The sequence below is a fragment of the Mesoplodon mirus genome (genome assembly GCF_964341445.2).
Source record: "Mesoplodon mirus genome assembly, chromosome: 16".
NCBI classification, from domain to species: domain Eukaryota; kingdom Metazoa; phylum Chordata; class Mammalia; order Artiodactyla; family Ziphiidae; genus Mesoplodon; species Mesoplodon mirus.
Window position 1 is genome coordinate 31,731,935 of NC_138992.1, and position 12,083 is coordinate 31,744,017.

The 12,083-nt window shown below is 31.3% G+C and overlaps 1 protein-coding gene across 8 annotated transcripts in view; it reads right to left on the reverse strand.

Annotated features, from left to right (window-relative positions):
* The window catches only part of RIMS2 (regulating synaptic membrane exocytosis 2), a 587,388-nt gene that overhangs the window by 246,822 nt on the left and 328,483 nt on the right, over positions 1-12,083 (reverse strand). For 7 of the 8 annotated variants that reach the window (XM_082600831.1, XM_082600834.1, XM_082600833.1 and 4 more), the window contains one exon: positions 4,099-4,229. In XM_082600831.1, the coding sequence (XP_082456957.1) occupies positions 4,099-4,229 (131 nt within the window). Of the gene's footprint in view, positions 1-4,098; positions 4,230-7,990; positions 8,039-12,083 lie in introns of all 8 variants that reach the window. The other variant, XM_082600838.1, reaches the window with a different exon arrangement.

Here is a 12,083-nt window from a genome sequence, read left to right on the forward strand (position 1 = left end):
AAAAAATAAGAATATATGAACTTACATAAATCTTCATTTTAACTTTTGCCCTAAAATTTACTAATTTAAAATTTCTCAGGAAAGAAGTGAAGTTTTCCCACAAATTTATCATACCTTAAATATACTGTAATCTTTAAAATTACTATTAAAATTTATAAGGTATATAATTATATCACCTTATAAGTATGACTTAATAATAGAAATATTTCAATAAATCTGAAAATTTTCCATGATAGAGAATTAAAAACTTAACCTTTCTCAAATTCTAAATAAAACCAGACTGAAGAATCTTAACTCTAATTTTTTTTAACACATTGCCCTATTGGAAACCTTTAAATTGGAAATTAACCTGTTAGTTACATATAGTATTACTTTTAGTATTTGTACATATGCAAATGCAAACACTGTACTTAGTATTTGTAACCAATATACTATTCACTTTAACTAACAGAAGTCCCTTGTACAATAAGTCTAATGAATTGTGATGTTCACAACTTTACATCCATATAGTTTAGCTAATAAGCAATTGTAATTACATCTTATCAAGTTACTCACTTATGTATAATTAATACATACTTGCTCATTTGACATCTATCAAGTCTTTAGAAACATGGTAAAATTATTTCTGTGTGAGGTAGCTGCTATAATCTGGGCTGGAAATGCAAGCTGGCCATCCTGATAGAACTTCCAACTCAGAAGCTTTCATACATTTTTTTGACTTCATATTTCTATCAAGTGAATGCTTTTGATTATGCATTCCATTGTATACACATATAATTTATAAATATATTTATAAATTATATGTATGTATTACTATATTGTTGTACTAATATATTGTATTCATTGGTAAATATACAAAAATAGGAACTAAAGATAGGTGAAAATGAAAATTCAAATATTTCTTTATGAACTCCAATGAATTGTGTCATACATCTCCTGGGTACATCCGTTCTTTTTGGAGATCACTACTCTAGCTTATTAGAGAGGATCAGTGTCTGAATAGGAATGAAGAAAATCATTTAGGACGGCAATGTTAAGCTATTAGAAGAGCCTATTTGAAGTGAGAAGTGCCAGTGAACTCCAAGTGGAACCATATTAACTTCTACAAATGCTCTCTAAGAGTGTTGGGAAATAGGAAGCAGGGAGAACTAAGAAGGGACAGAGTGCCTCCAAATTAGGGAGGGTATGCAACTTCTCCCAGGTGAATACAGAGCTTAATGTTTAATACAGATTTGACTTAATCAAGAACATGTATGTTTCCAAAGTATATATATTTAATGTAGCAGAAAGCCATTTTAAAGCAATGTATCTTTATTAATTTCTAAGGCCTCCATAGGAAAATAACTTTGGAAACCCACGTAGGAAATTTTATCTCCATTCAAATTTATGAAAAAGAAGTGGTACTGTAAATAAAAATACCTAAATAAGAGAAATAATGACAAGGACTATGACTTATGACTCTTGTCACTTCCTCCTTCTAAAATTTTAACAAATATTTATAAAGCATCTACTTATATTCTATCCACTAAAGAATGAATTATGAAACCCTGTCAGAGATAAAATTCCTTCCATCAAGGTCAGGAAGAAAGCATTTAGGGGGAACCGTGCCATCTAATCCAAGAATGGTTTATACTGCAACGTGAAAGGAAACAGAAGAATAAGCTTTGACTTTCTCTTAAGGAGTGAAAAAAGTTCTCAAAGAATGACTATTTTAGGGGGGATTTCTAATCCTGGATAGGAGGGAGACGAGATTATCTCTGAAGTTCCTCACTAACCTATCTTATATGATTACAATTTAATAAGGCAATTTTGTGTGTACTGAAGCATCAATCCATGAAAATAACCATGGAAAGTTACCTTATCTTCAGCAAGTTACAAAAAAAAGTAAATGAGTTATTCTTTTCAAGAAGTATAACTAAAGCCTTCAAAATAAGATCATTCTATGTAAGTCAAATACTGAAAAGTTGCTAAAATTATTTAAAAACTAAGATCAGTAAGCTTGCTATAGAGATATTTTTAAATAGCAGCCTAAGGATAATAAAATAGATAACTGATCTCTACAACATCATTAAAATGTTGAGAAAGTATTTTAAAAATATCTAACTAAAGTTTTTTCTATTTATTTTCATGTTACCAGTACTTTTGTTTTCCATTTGATTTAACAGCATGCAAAGACTTGATATTTTTACTCAAAATGAAGGGGAAAATATATTTTGACTGGAAACCAATATAAAAAAGATATAAAAAAGTGTTAGAGCATACCTAGCTATTTTTTAGAGTACCTAGCATATTATATAGAAAATAAATGTTCTGAATGGCTTAATTGACATACTGACATTCTAGACTAAATTCCTTCTATGTAGCCTCACTTGTCCCTCCAGGAATTCTTATCAATAAAAAGACATCAACTGTTTTTTCTGTTTACTTAGTCAAGTACAGTTGGCCCTCAGTATCCACAGATGCAGAGCTATGTCATTTTATATAAGCAACTTAAGCATTGCAGATTTTGGTATCCATGGGCTTCCTGGGACCTGCAGTTTTTCTCACAAGAAATTTCTCACATTCTTTGCTATTGAGAAAAGATAAAAACCCTACATCTGGAATATAAAGGAGTCTTTAAAGGGACTTTCCCTTCCATTTGACCTCTATCTGCTTAGAAAGTGAGGGGAGGTATAAAAAATAAAACTAAACACAAGTAGTCAACCAAAAACCAAAAATTTGAGAGACTTTTATCATCTTGAAAAGCAAGCATTTTTCTTCAAAGGTCTGAATAAGTAGAAACTTAAGTTATGTGTGTGCATAAAAGCACAGATGGAAATACAGCACTTTCTGCGAGTTTTTATGATGGCATTCTAAGGATGTTTAGACTAATAAACTGTGCTCTGAGAAGCCAAGTGACTTGGCCTCCATCCAGGATGGTAGGTAATATGGCTGTGACATCTGTCATCCTACTGAAGTTTACGCTGGAGTTAAGTTATTGCATATCCTCTTCTTCCCTTGCAGTTCAAAGTGTACCCCTCTCCAAAAGACAACCTAAGTTGTTAGAGAACAACCTCCTTCGAGTCAACTTTGTAAGATAAAATTATATGGCACAGCTTCTAATAGCTTAAGAGGCTATGGCACCCCTGCATATTTTCTAACAAATTTTATTTCAAAATATATATCAAATAAAGTGTAAGACCTTTGCTAATTGCCTACTTCCTTTCTTTTGTTATTTTCTTTGTTGAAATCGTTCTTCAGATGATACCTTGGCACTCAACACTGATGACTTTTAACTTGAACTGAGTAATAGAGGGTCCAAACGTGTATAAATGTTTAAGATCACATCTGTGCCCAGCTGCTTCCAACCTGAGAAAAATGACCAGCCCAGCCCTGAAAACCAGTGTTGCAGAACAGCTGGGGAAAGGGAAATTGGTGCATTACTTCTTTCTTTTTTCATGATGCTTATTGAATAATCTCTTCTATTTTGTATGTGTCTGAAATTAAAAATGATTATATGATTTTTGATAAGCTATTTCTCCTATCCTGATTCCTGTATTTAAATCAGGATAGATCAATATCACGTATGTTGATTAGCATGGACACAAAGCAAAGGACACTTTAGGTAGCTGATTCTAGGCCCAGTGGTAAAGATTCCTTGGTGATATGGGTGGTGAAATATAAAGCACATTCACTAATTTTACATAATATGGAGAAATAATATCTTAGTAAAAGGAGGTAAAAATTGTAGAGGAACATGATGAGTATCCTTTAGTATCATTTCCAGCTTTCTGCCTCTGTAGTTTATGTTAAAAATGTATTGACTTAAAGGAGCATGATTTTTAAAAAATACATTATTTAAGAAGTAAGCCACACAATCTAAAATAAATATTTAATAAAATAATCTATATTATAAACATTTGACATAGGTTTTAAAACAATCTCAAAGTATTTACTGTCACTATTTTGATTCTTAAGAATCATTATGCTTATATTAAACTTCATAAGTATCTAACTGGCATGATATTTTAAAATAAATGATACAGAATCAAAACACCTCCTGATATTAACGTTTCTCATTTATTTTCAAGAATATTTATTTTTGTTTCATACCCCTACCTTCTGTCTGGAAGAAAGTAAATTTTAACATAAGGATTCCTTGGCCTCCCATCTTCCCTGGAATGGAGATCCTTTGCTCCCAAAATTGTAACTATTAATTGGTGACCAACCTTGTCAAACCATAGTTTTATCTGAAAAGCAAAAATATTCATTTATCAGTTTAAACATTTACTAATATAACGTAATGTTTACATTCCCAATCTTTGCCCCATTCTCTTACACTAATATTAGCACAGAATATAAACTTCACTTCGTAAATTGCAGTTAAGGTAAAAGGATATGCTATAATAACTTCAGTGAACAGAGAAATTATTTCAGATATTTTAGTTTGATTGATAAATCACTTGAACTTTTTATAATCTAATTTGATAGCTTATTAACATGCACATAATAATTACACTACCATAACTAAGGACTTTATATAGGATTGCTTTGTGTCTACCTTTATGCAGGAATCACGGTAGTTCATTTTGGTTCCCCTACAATAGGGAGTTCAGAATAAGTGCTCAAAATGAATTGAATAGGTAAGTTCCTTATATGGCATTCATAGGGAATTTTTTTTTTTTGCTTTGTAACAAATTTAATCAGTTATACATATACATATGTTCCCATATCCATAGGGAATTTTTAAGCAAATGTTTTATGTTATACCACAGCAAAGACCTTTCAAAAATTATAAGTAACTGGGAATTACTAGAAGCTTTAGTAAATCTACTCCTTAAGTTTGTATTTAAAACTGTAAAAAATTTGTCTTTTAAAATTTCTTACGCAGACATAAAGTCTTTTTTTGTGTGTGAAGCAAATGTATTTATCCTCAGAATAATAAGGGTATATTTTATAATTCGAGATGAGAAAATTAGAATCATTTGCCTATGCCATAATTAAGGATCAGAACTTCACATTCAGCTGCTGAATTCATTTGACTTAACAATTGTCACCTCCCACACACATACCTCACACTCCCACACCTAGCTATTTGATTTTACCATATCAGGATCTATGATGACTATGGCTCTGATCCACATTCGGTTCAGAATTCAGCACATCTCTGACCACTATCTTGAAACTGAAATTGAATCGGAAATTTGGAATTTGGGAAAAAGTTCTATTTAGGTAATATATATTTTTCATTTTATATGTGTATATATGTGTGTGTGTGTGTGTGTGTGTGTGTATCCAATGGTTTGATTTTTTTCTTTTAACTTGGATTTACAATGTTTGTGGTAGTTTAAAAACTTAAATATACATCTCATGTCAGTCCCTTCCTCTCTTCTCCAAAGCAGACAGTCAGCTCTAGGCCAGGCTCCAGGATATATAAATAAATATAGACCATCTACATAAAAATCATACAAATAAATATATGTATATATGATATATCAGTAGTTCAGTTCCAATTCTAACATGGCTTTGTTGAGTCCCTCACTTCATATCTTAGAGAATGAGAGGCCGAGCAAGATTTTTAAGTCAGAAGACTAATGGCCCAGAAGAGTATATAAAATTATTTATACGCTTTTCTTTTTGGTCAAATGGAATTAGTCCTCAAACATTTAAATTTTAAAAATGATTATTGCTTCTCTTTATGTTAAGCCCTTATGTTTAACGCAGGTATTATCCTGAGTCTGTGTAACAAAAAGTTTTCTGAATCGAGTTGATAAGTACAGACTCTAGACAAGTGTTTCTTAAACTGTGGTTCACAAAACTCCTGCAACAGTATTATCTGGAAAGTTACAAATTCCTGTGGCCCACCTTTCACTTACTGAATCAGAATGGGGCCCAGGGAATTTGCATTTTAACAAGTGCTCCCAGTGATTCTCATTGCCATTAAAGCTTGAGAACCACTGCCTTAGACTAGGGGACCAATAGCCTGAAAAAAAAGCCTCTGACATTTAAACAGAAAAAAAAGTTCAACACCTGAAACTAACACAACATTGTAAACTATACTCCAATATAAAAATTTTTTAATTACTATAAAAAAAGAAAAAAAAGTTCAAATATTTGCTTGCCTGACAATAGTAGAACAAAGATACAGATGAGGATAAATGGAAAAAAGAGACCATTCTTGCAAAAGATATGAGGGGGGGAAAAAAGTAAGAAATACTAGAGTGTCTCATGTATGAGATCAAACAGGTGTTGTCAGAGAGCACCATGGTTCCTCTACATTTGTGAGCAAAACCACATTAAATTCTAATATTCTTTATTTTCTATATCAATAAAAAACCTTATGGCTTTATTTTCCATGATATTAAAAAACTTCTGAAAGGCTAAAAAATTGTTTTCCAATAAACAGTACATTTAAAAAACAAAGAAAAAAGTATTATTAGACTAAGCTCATAGTTATTGGAGCAAATTATTGATTTCTGTGAGGTTTTTTTTTTTTTCAGGGATTGAGACTACCTTTGCCGTCATTTCCACGGGCAATATTTTTGCTTCTTTAAAATCATTCCAGATAAACATTTAAGATATATGTTTCAACTGCCTGGTAAATAGTATTATTTTTAGATTTTCTTATGCCATGGAAAACCAAAAAGATCACTAATTAATAATATTCATTTCTCACACAAACAGATATTAGGCATATGGCTTTCATATTTTCATATTAATACTTTATGTTTTATGTTTTATTAAATAATACTTTACAAATATATAAATATTAAAATAATATAGATATGAAACAGGCACACTTTAATTTTACTGAGTTTTTTACCAGAATTATACCTTTTAATAAACTGTCAAACGGGGCATTTGATCAATAGCCTTAATTTTCATTTTATATTACAGGACTTGCATTGAAGTTTTTAATAGATATCCACTTCAAACTATCAAAAAAGAATTATTTTATTTGCTAGATTCTTTATCACATTCCTAAATATCTTCTCTGTGTTTTTTAAATGAATGATTAGAATATATCTGTTGATTCTTCAAAATAAAACAAGTGTGTTTCCACAATTCTAGATATGATATACTTCTTATTTTACCTCATTTTCATTAATAAAAATCTTGATATCATTTTAATTGCTTTAATACAACTTCCATGTAACCACTTTTAAATTTCCCAAGCAGAACATAAGTCTAAGTAAATATTTTACACTACATAGTGTTAACTAGAACAACTCCAATTTTTTAAATTTAAACTAAATTAGTATTAAAAACCAACAACAGCAACAACCAAAAAAAAACATGCAGCAAAGTAAGGAAAGCATAATACTACTTAAAAAAAAAAAAAACTTTGTTGACATTACTTTACCATATAAGGGTTTCCTAATGAAAAGAGGCAAACAACTTGTACCCAAGTATTACAGTAAAATTAAATGGAATTACAATTATGAAATGTAAACAAAATAAACCCAACATATTTTATTTGGATTGTGATTTTTGTTCTTTCAAAATAATATACTTTCCAAAAGTTGAACCTTGTATATAATATGCATAAAATTCATATTTTAGATAAGGTACAAATTTATTTGCCGATCTCCTCAAGGAGTCATTGCTTGGAAAATGCAAGAGAATGTAGATGTTAAGTGATATAATGAATGATTTAAAGAGACAGCAACCTTAGTGTAATAAAGGAAAATATCAACAGTATCAAATCAGCTATTTCTGTCAATATTACCAATGTAAGTAGAATCTACATTAAATGCCAACCAGAAACCTATGAGTTTCAGTATTCAGTCCATCATATAAAGCCACTAACAAATATTGTCTCTTTAAATTTTTATTGTATTTTAATCCCCATGCAGAATTTTACAAGCTGGCTCATAAAATGATTTGAAAGTCAATAATATGGTTTGGAGAAACACACCAAAAAAAGTTTTCCTACTACGCATTTTCCAAAAACATACAAATAAGGGTTAAAACACAACTTTAGTTTCTATCAGGCAGACAAGGCCTTTACCTGAACCCTAGGAACAAAAGGCGTTGTTCTTCTACTAAGGCTTTGGCTCTGGTAAGCAAAATTAAAGAAAAAAGCAATAAAACAAAACCAAAAAGGACAACACGCTGGAACTAAAAGACCAAAAGTAAAAAACACATACAACTATCCTTTAAGTACATTTTTCCATGACAATATATATCTAAATTAAGTAGTTCAATGTAATGAATAAATTAATTTTCCCAAAATGCTTAAATAGATAAAAACTATATAAAATCTTAGAAGATTTAAATCAGATTTTTAAATGTAATCAACATAACAGGAATTAAGACTGAGCGTAAAATAACAGATTCGGGCTAATATATTCTGAAAGAATGAGTGTAAACATAATACAAAGTCAACATATTTCAGGTTTCACCCTTGAACACACAACATAGAAAAAAATCATAGTCCAAGATGAAGTCAGATGAAAATACATTATAGAATTATTAGTGAAAAGTCATCTGTAGAAGTAATGTTTCCAAAGGGACATACATGTAACTTTCCAAAGGGATAATATGGCTAATAAAAGTCTAAAAAACATTAGCCAAGTTGGCTTTAGCATTTCTTAAAAGAATAAACACAGAAAGATAAAGAGTGTGCTGGAACACACTGGAATAATTAGTTGATTCATACTTTAAGAATCTATAACAGGCTCTAGTATTTAAACATCATTTTCAGACATTTATTGTGTACCACCTGAGATAACACTGTTTAGAGCTAATCATACTTATTAATGACAATAATATCACATTTCTTTTTATTTATACAGTTCTTCATATTTTTTTAAACCTTTACTGACAGTTACTGCAAGTTTATTCCCTCTAACAATGCTGGGAGGTAGTTGCTGTTATCTCCAATATGCAGATGAGGAAACAGAGACATTTTAAAAAGACTAGATAGACTTGCTCACACCCAACCAAAAAGTAAGATATTGTAAAGGTAGAAAATAAAACCCTGGGACTTCTCTGGTGGTCCAGTGGTTAAGAATTTGCCTTCCAATGCAGGGGACGCGGGTTTGATCCTTGGTCCGGGAACTAAGATCCCACATGCCGCTGGGCAACTAAGCCCCTGCACTGCAGCTACTGATCCTGCGCGCTCTAGAGCCCACGCGCTGCAACTAGAGAAGCCTGCACATCACAACTAGAGAAGCCCACGCACCGCAACAGAGCCCGCACACTGCAACAAAGACCCAGCGCAGCCAAAATTTTTTTAAAAAGAAAGAAAATAAAGCTCAGTTCTGACTAAATCATTCTATTTCAAATTCTTAGAATAAAATCAGATTTCTTTTTTTTTTCATCTTCTAACTTATTTTGTTTTCATTTTGAAACAGTTTCCAAAGATACCACAATCATCTGAATGTTGTGCCTTTATTAAGGCATGTTAACAGTTAAAAGAGGAACAAAATCAGATGCAAGTCTCTGTGTTTGGGAATGGATTTCAGGGCATTTAATCTTTATTCTTTCACCAAGATTCCATCCCATTCCTCGCATTTCTCATGGATGTCTCTCTTGTTTAATTAACAGCTGTAAAAATTAAAAGGCTTCAGACTTTTCCACTGCTACTAGGAGGACTGTTGTCGAATTCAACGATCTTCAGACAGACCCTGAAGATAGTTTAAGACATAAATCTAAAACCCAAAAGAAAGCAAACCTTAAAAGCAGACTATCATTCAATCATGAGTCATCTTTCTCTGCAAAAACCAAGACGGTCTCAAGTCTAAGATGTCTTCCTTTTTGTGTGGAGACATTTCCAAAGGAAGAAAGGAATGTTTAGATATGGAGTGTTACTGATATCTGTCTGTATAACCCTAGATGGATAATTCTCTAGCCAATGGGTAAGGGATATATGAAATTCATAGAGATTAACTAGGCATGCTGAAGAAAAGGACAAACAAGTCACTCAATTTAGAAAAAGATCTTATTTTTCTTGCCTTCTCACCTGTCCTACCTGTTTTAGACCAAAAATATCAAGGTAATGAAAGGTTTTTGCCAGTAAATATTACTTTATAACTAAAAGATTTACTTTGAAAGAAATAGTACTTTGAAAGAAAGTAATCCTTTAAGGTAAACATTTTTGCATCTTCTAAAATGACCTCAAATGAGCAACTCACAGATTTTTTGAAATCAATTGTCTAAAATCTGTGCCGGTTTAAACCTAACCTTCACCTGTAAGCTTATACATTAAACTTGGCTACGTAAACACAATTTGTTTTTTCAGCTTATTTTAAATTGAGGTGACGCTAAAATAACACGCAATTAACCATTTTAAAGTGTACAATTCAGTGGCATTTAGTGCATCCACAATGCTGTGTCACCACCACCTCCCTCTAGTTTCAAAACTTTTTTATCATAGCAGAAGAATATCCTGTACCTATTAAGTAATCAGTCACTCCCCATTTCCCCATTGCCCCAATTTCTGGCAACTACTAAGCTGCTTTCTATCTCTTCAGATTCTAGATATTTCATAAAGAAATGGTGAAGCATTATGTATCTCACTGCAATTTGTAATTAATATTAATGCATTTATTTTAAGCATGAAATATCTGATAATATCTATAACAATTCAGCCTCACACAAATGAAGAATTTGAATTTGTACACCACAATTTATTTTGTATTTTTAATGTCCTTCCTAGTTTATACAGCACTACTAACTTCAGGGCATTCCTTTTATGCAATGCTTCTAAAATAACAAGGTTGTAACCATGACATATAAAAGATAAAAGCTCAAAGAAAAACCTTTCATTTACAGAAAGTTTTAAAAAGACTATCGAGTTTCTAAGTAGATATAAAGGACCCATGCCTATTCTTCAGTGACTTATTCCCTTTAAATGGGAATATAAAATGGATATGTACAATATTTACAAGCTCATCACTAAAAGTGGAGTCAGAAAAATATTAAAACCATGTAACTTAGGGAAACATTTCAACCATAAGTCAGCCATAGACCCTGAAGTAAAATAAAATATGTTTGTCAATAAGAATTAATGTGTTCCTATAGAAAGAAAGAATTCTGAGCCATTCCTCACTTTGAAAATAGTTAAAGGCTATATCTTATTTTAGCACTCTATCAAAAAATTAGTCAAAGGCTGTAAATTAATTTTAAAATATTGAGAGAATTACAAAAGTAATCCTCCAAACAAGAAAACTGCTAAATTATGTTAGAACACAAATTTTAAAAAGAATCAAAATAAGGGAGTGCTGACACTGAAAGGCTAATATACAGTCCAGGTGTCATAAACCTGAACTCATACTAATTTTCTCACCAAATACATTAATGGCACTTTCAGAGTTATGCCCTAGAATAATAACAAGTAGCAGCACAATTCAAGCATGGAAAAGAAATAAATGGAATAATTTTTTTAAGTCATCAACAGCCTTGTGCATGAAAATTTAAATAACAATTTGCATTATATGTATATTATATATTTGAGAAAATATCAGTCTGTGAACTGACATAAATATATTAGGAATGTCGGCTCACATAATATACAAATTATCTTTGTTGTCAGGCATTAGTAACGTCATGATTTTGTAAGTGAGCTAAATGGGCCCAGGTAAAATCTCACCAAAAGCAAAAATACCCAAAGGTAGAATAGAAGGATAAAGGAATCATAATGTTGCCTTGTGACTTCCTACAAGTTTCCTCAAAGGATGATATTTGTGGACAAATATTTTCTCAACCTCTACAACACTAGAGCAAACCAAAATTGTCTCCAGTTGGCAGAAATGGGGTTAAATATAAAGGAAAATACGATATCCAAAAGGGTATCTTGCTTATGTCTTGCTGCATGCAAAGAATGAACATAAAATTAAGTTTCATGAAGGTAAAATCCATGGCTATCTGTTCACTGTTGTATTCTCAGCTACTAGGATTATGACTGACCTGGGGATAGATCTTAAAATACATTACTTGAATTGATAATTGTAGCTTAATTTGGTAAAAATATTTTGGAGAAAAATTTTGGTAAAAGATTTCAAGAATCTTAAAACTTTTTTTTCTTCCATATTGTTACATCTGGAAAAGTTATCCTGACAAAGGAATTTTGTCCTAACAAAATATGCAAGATTTATATT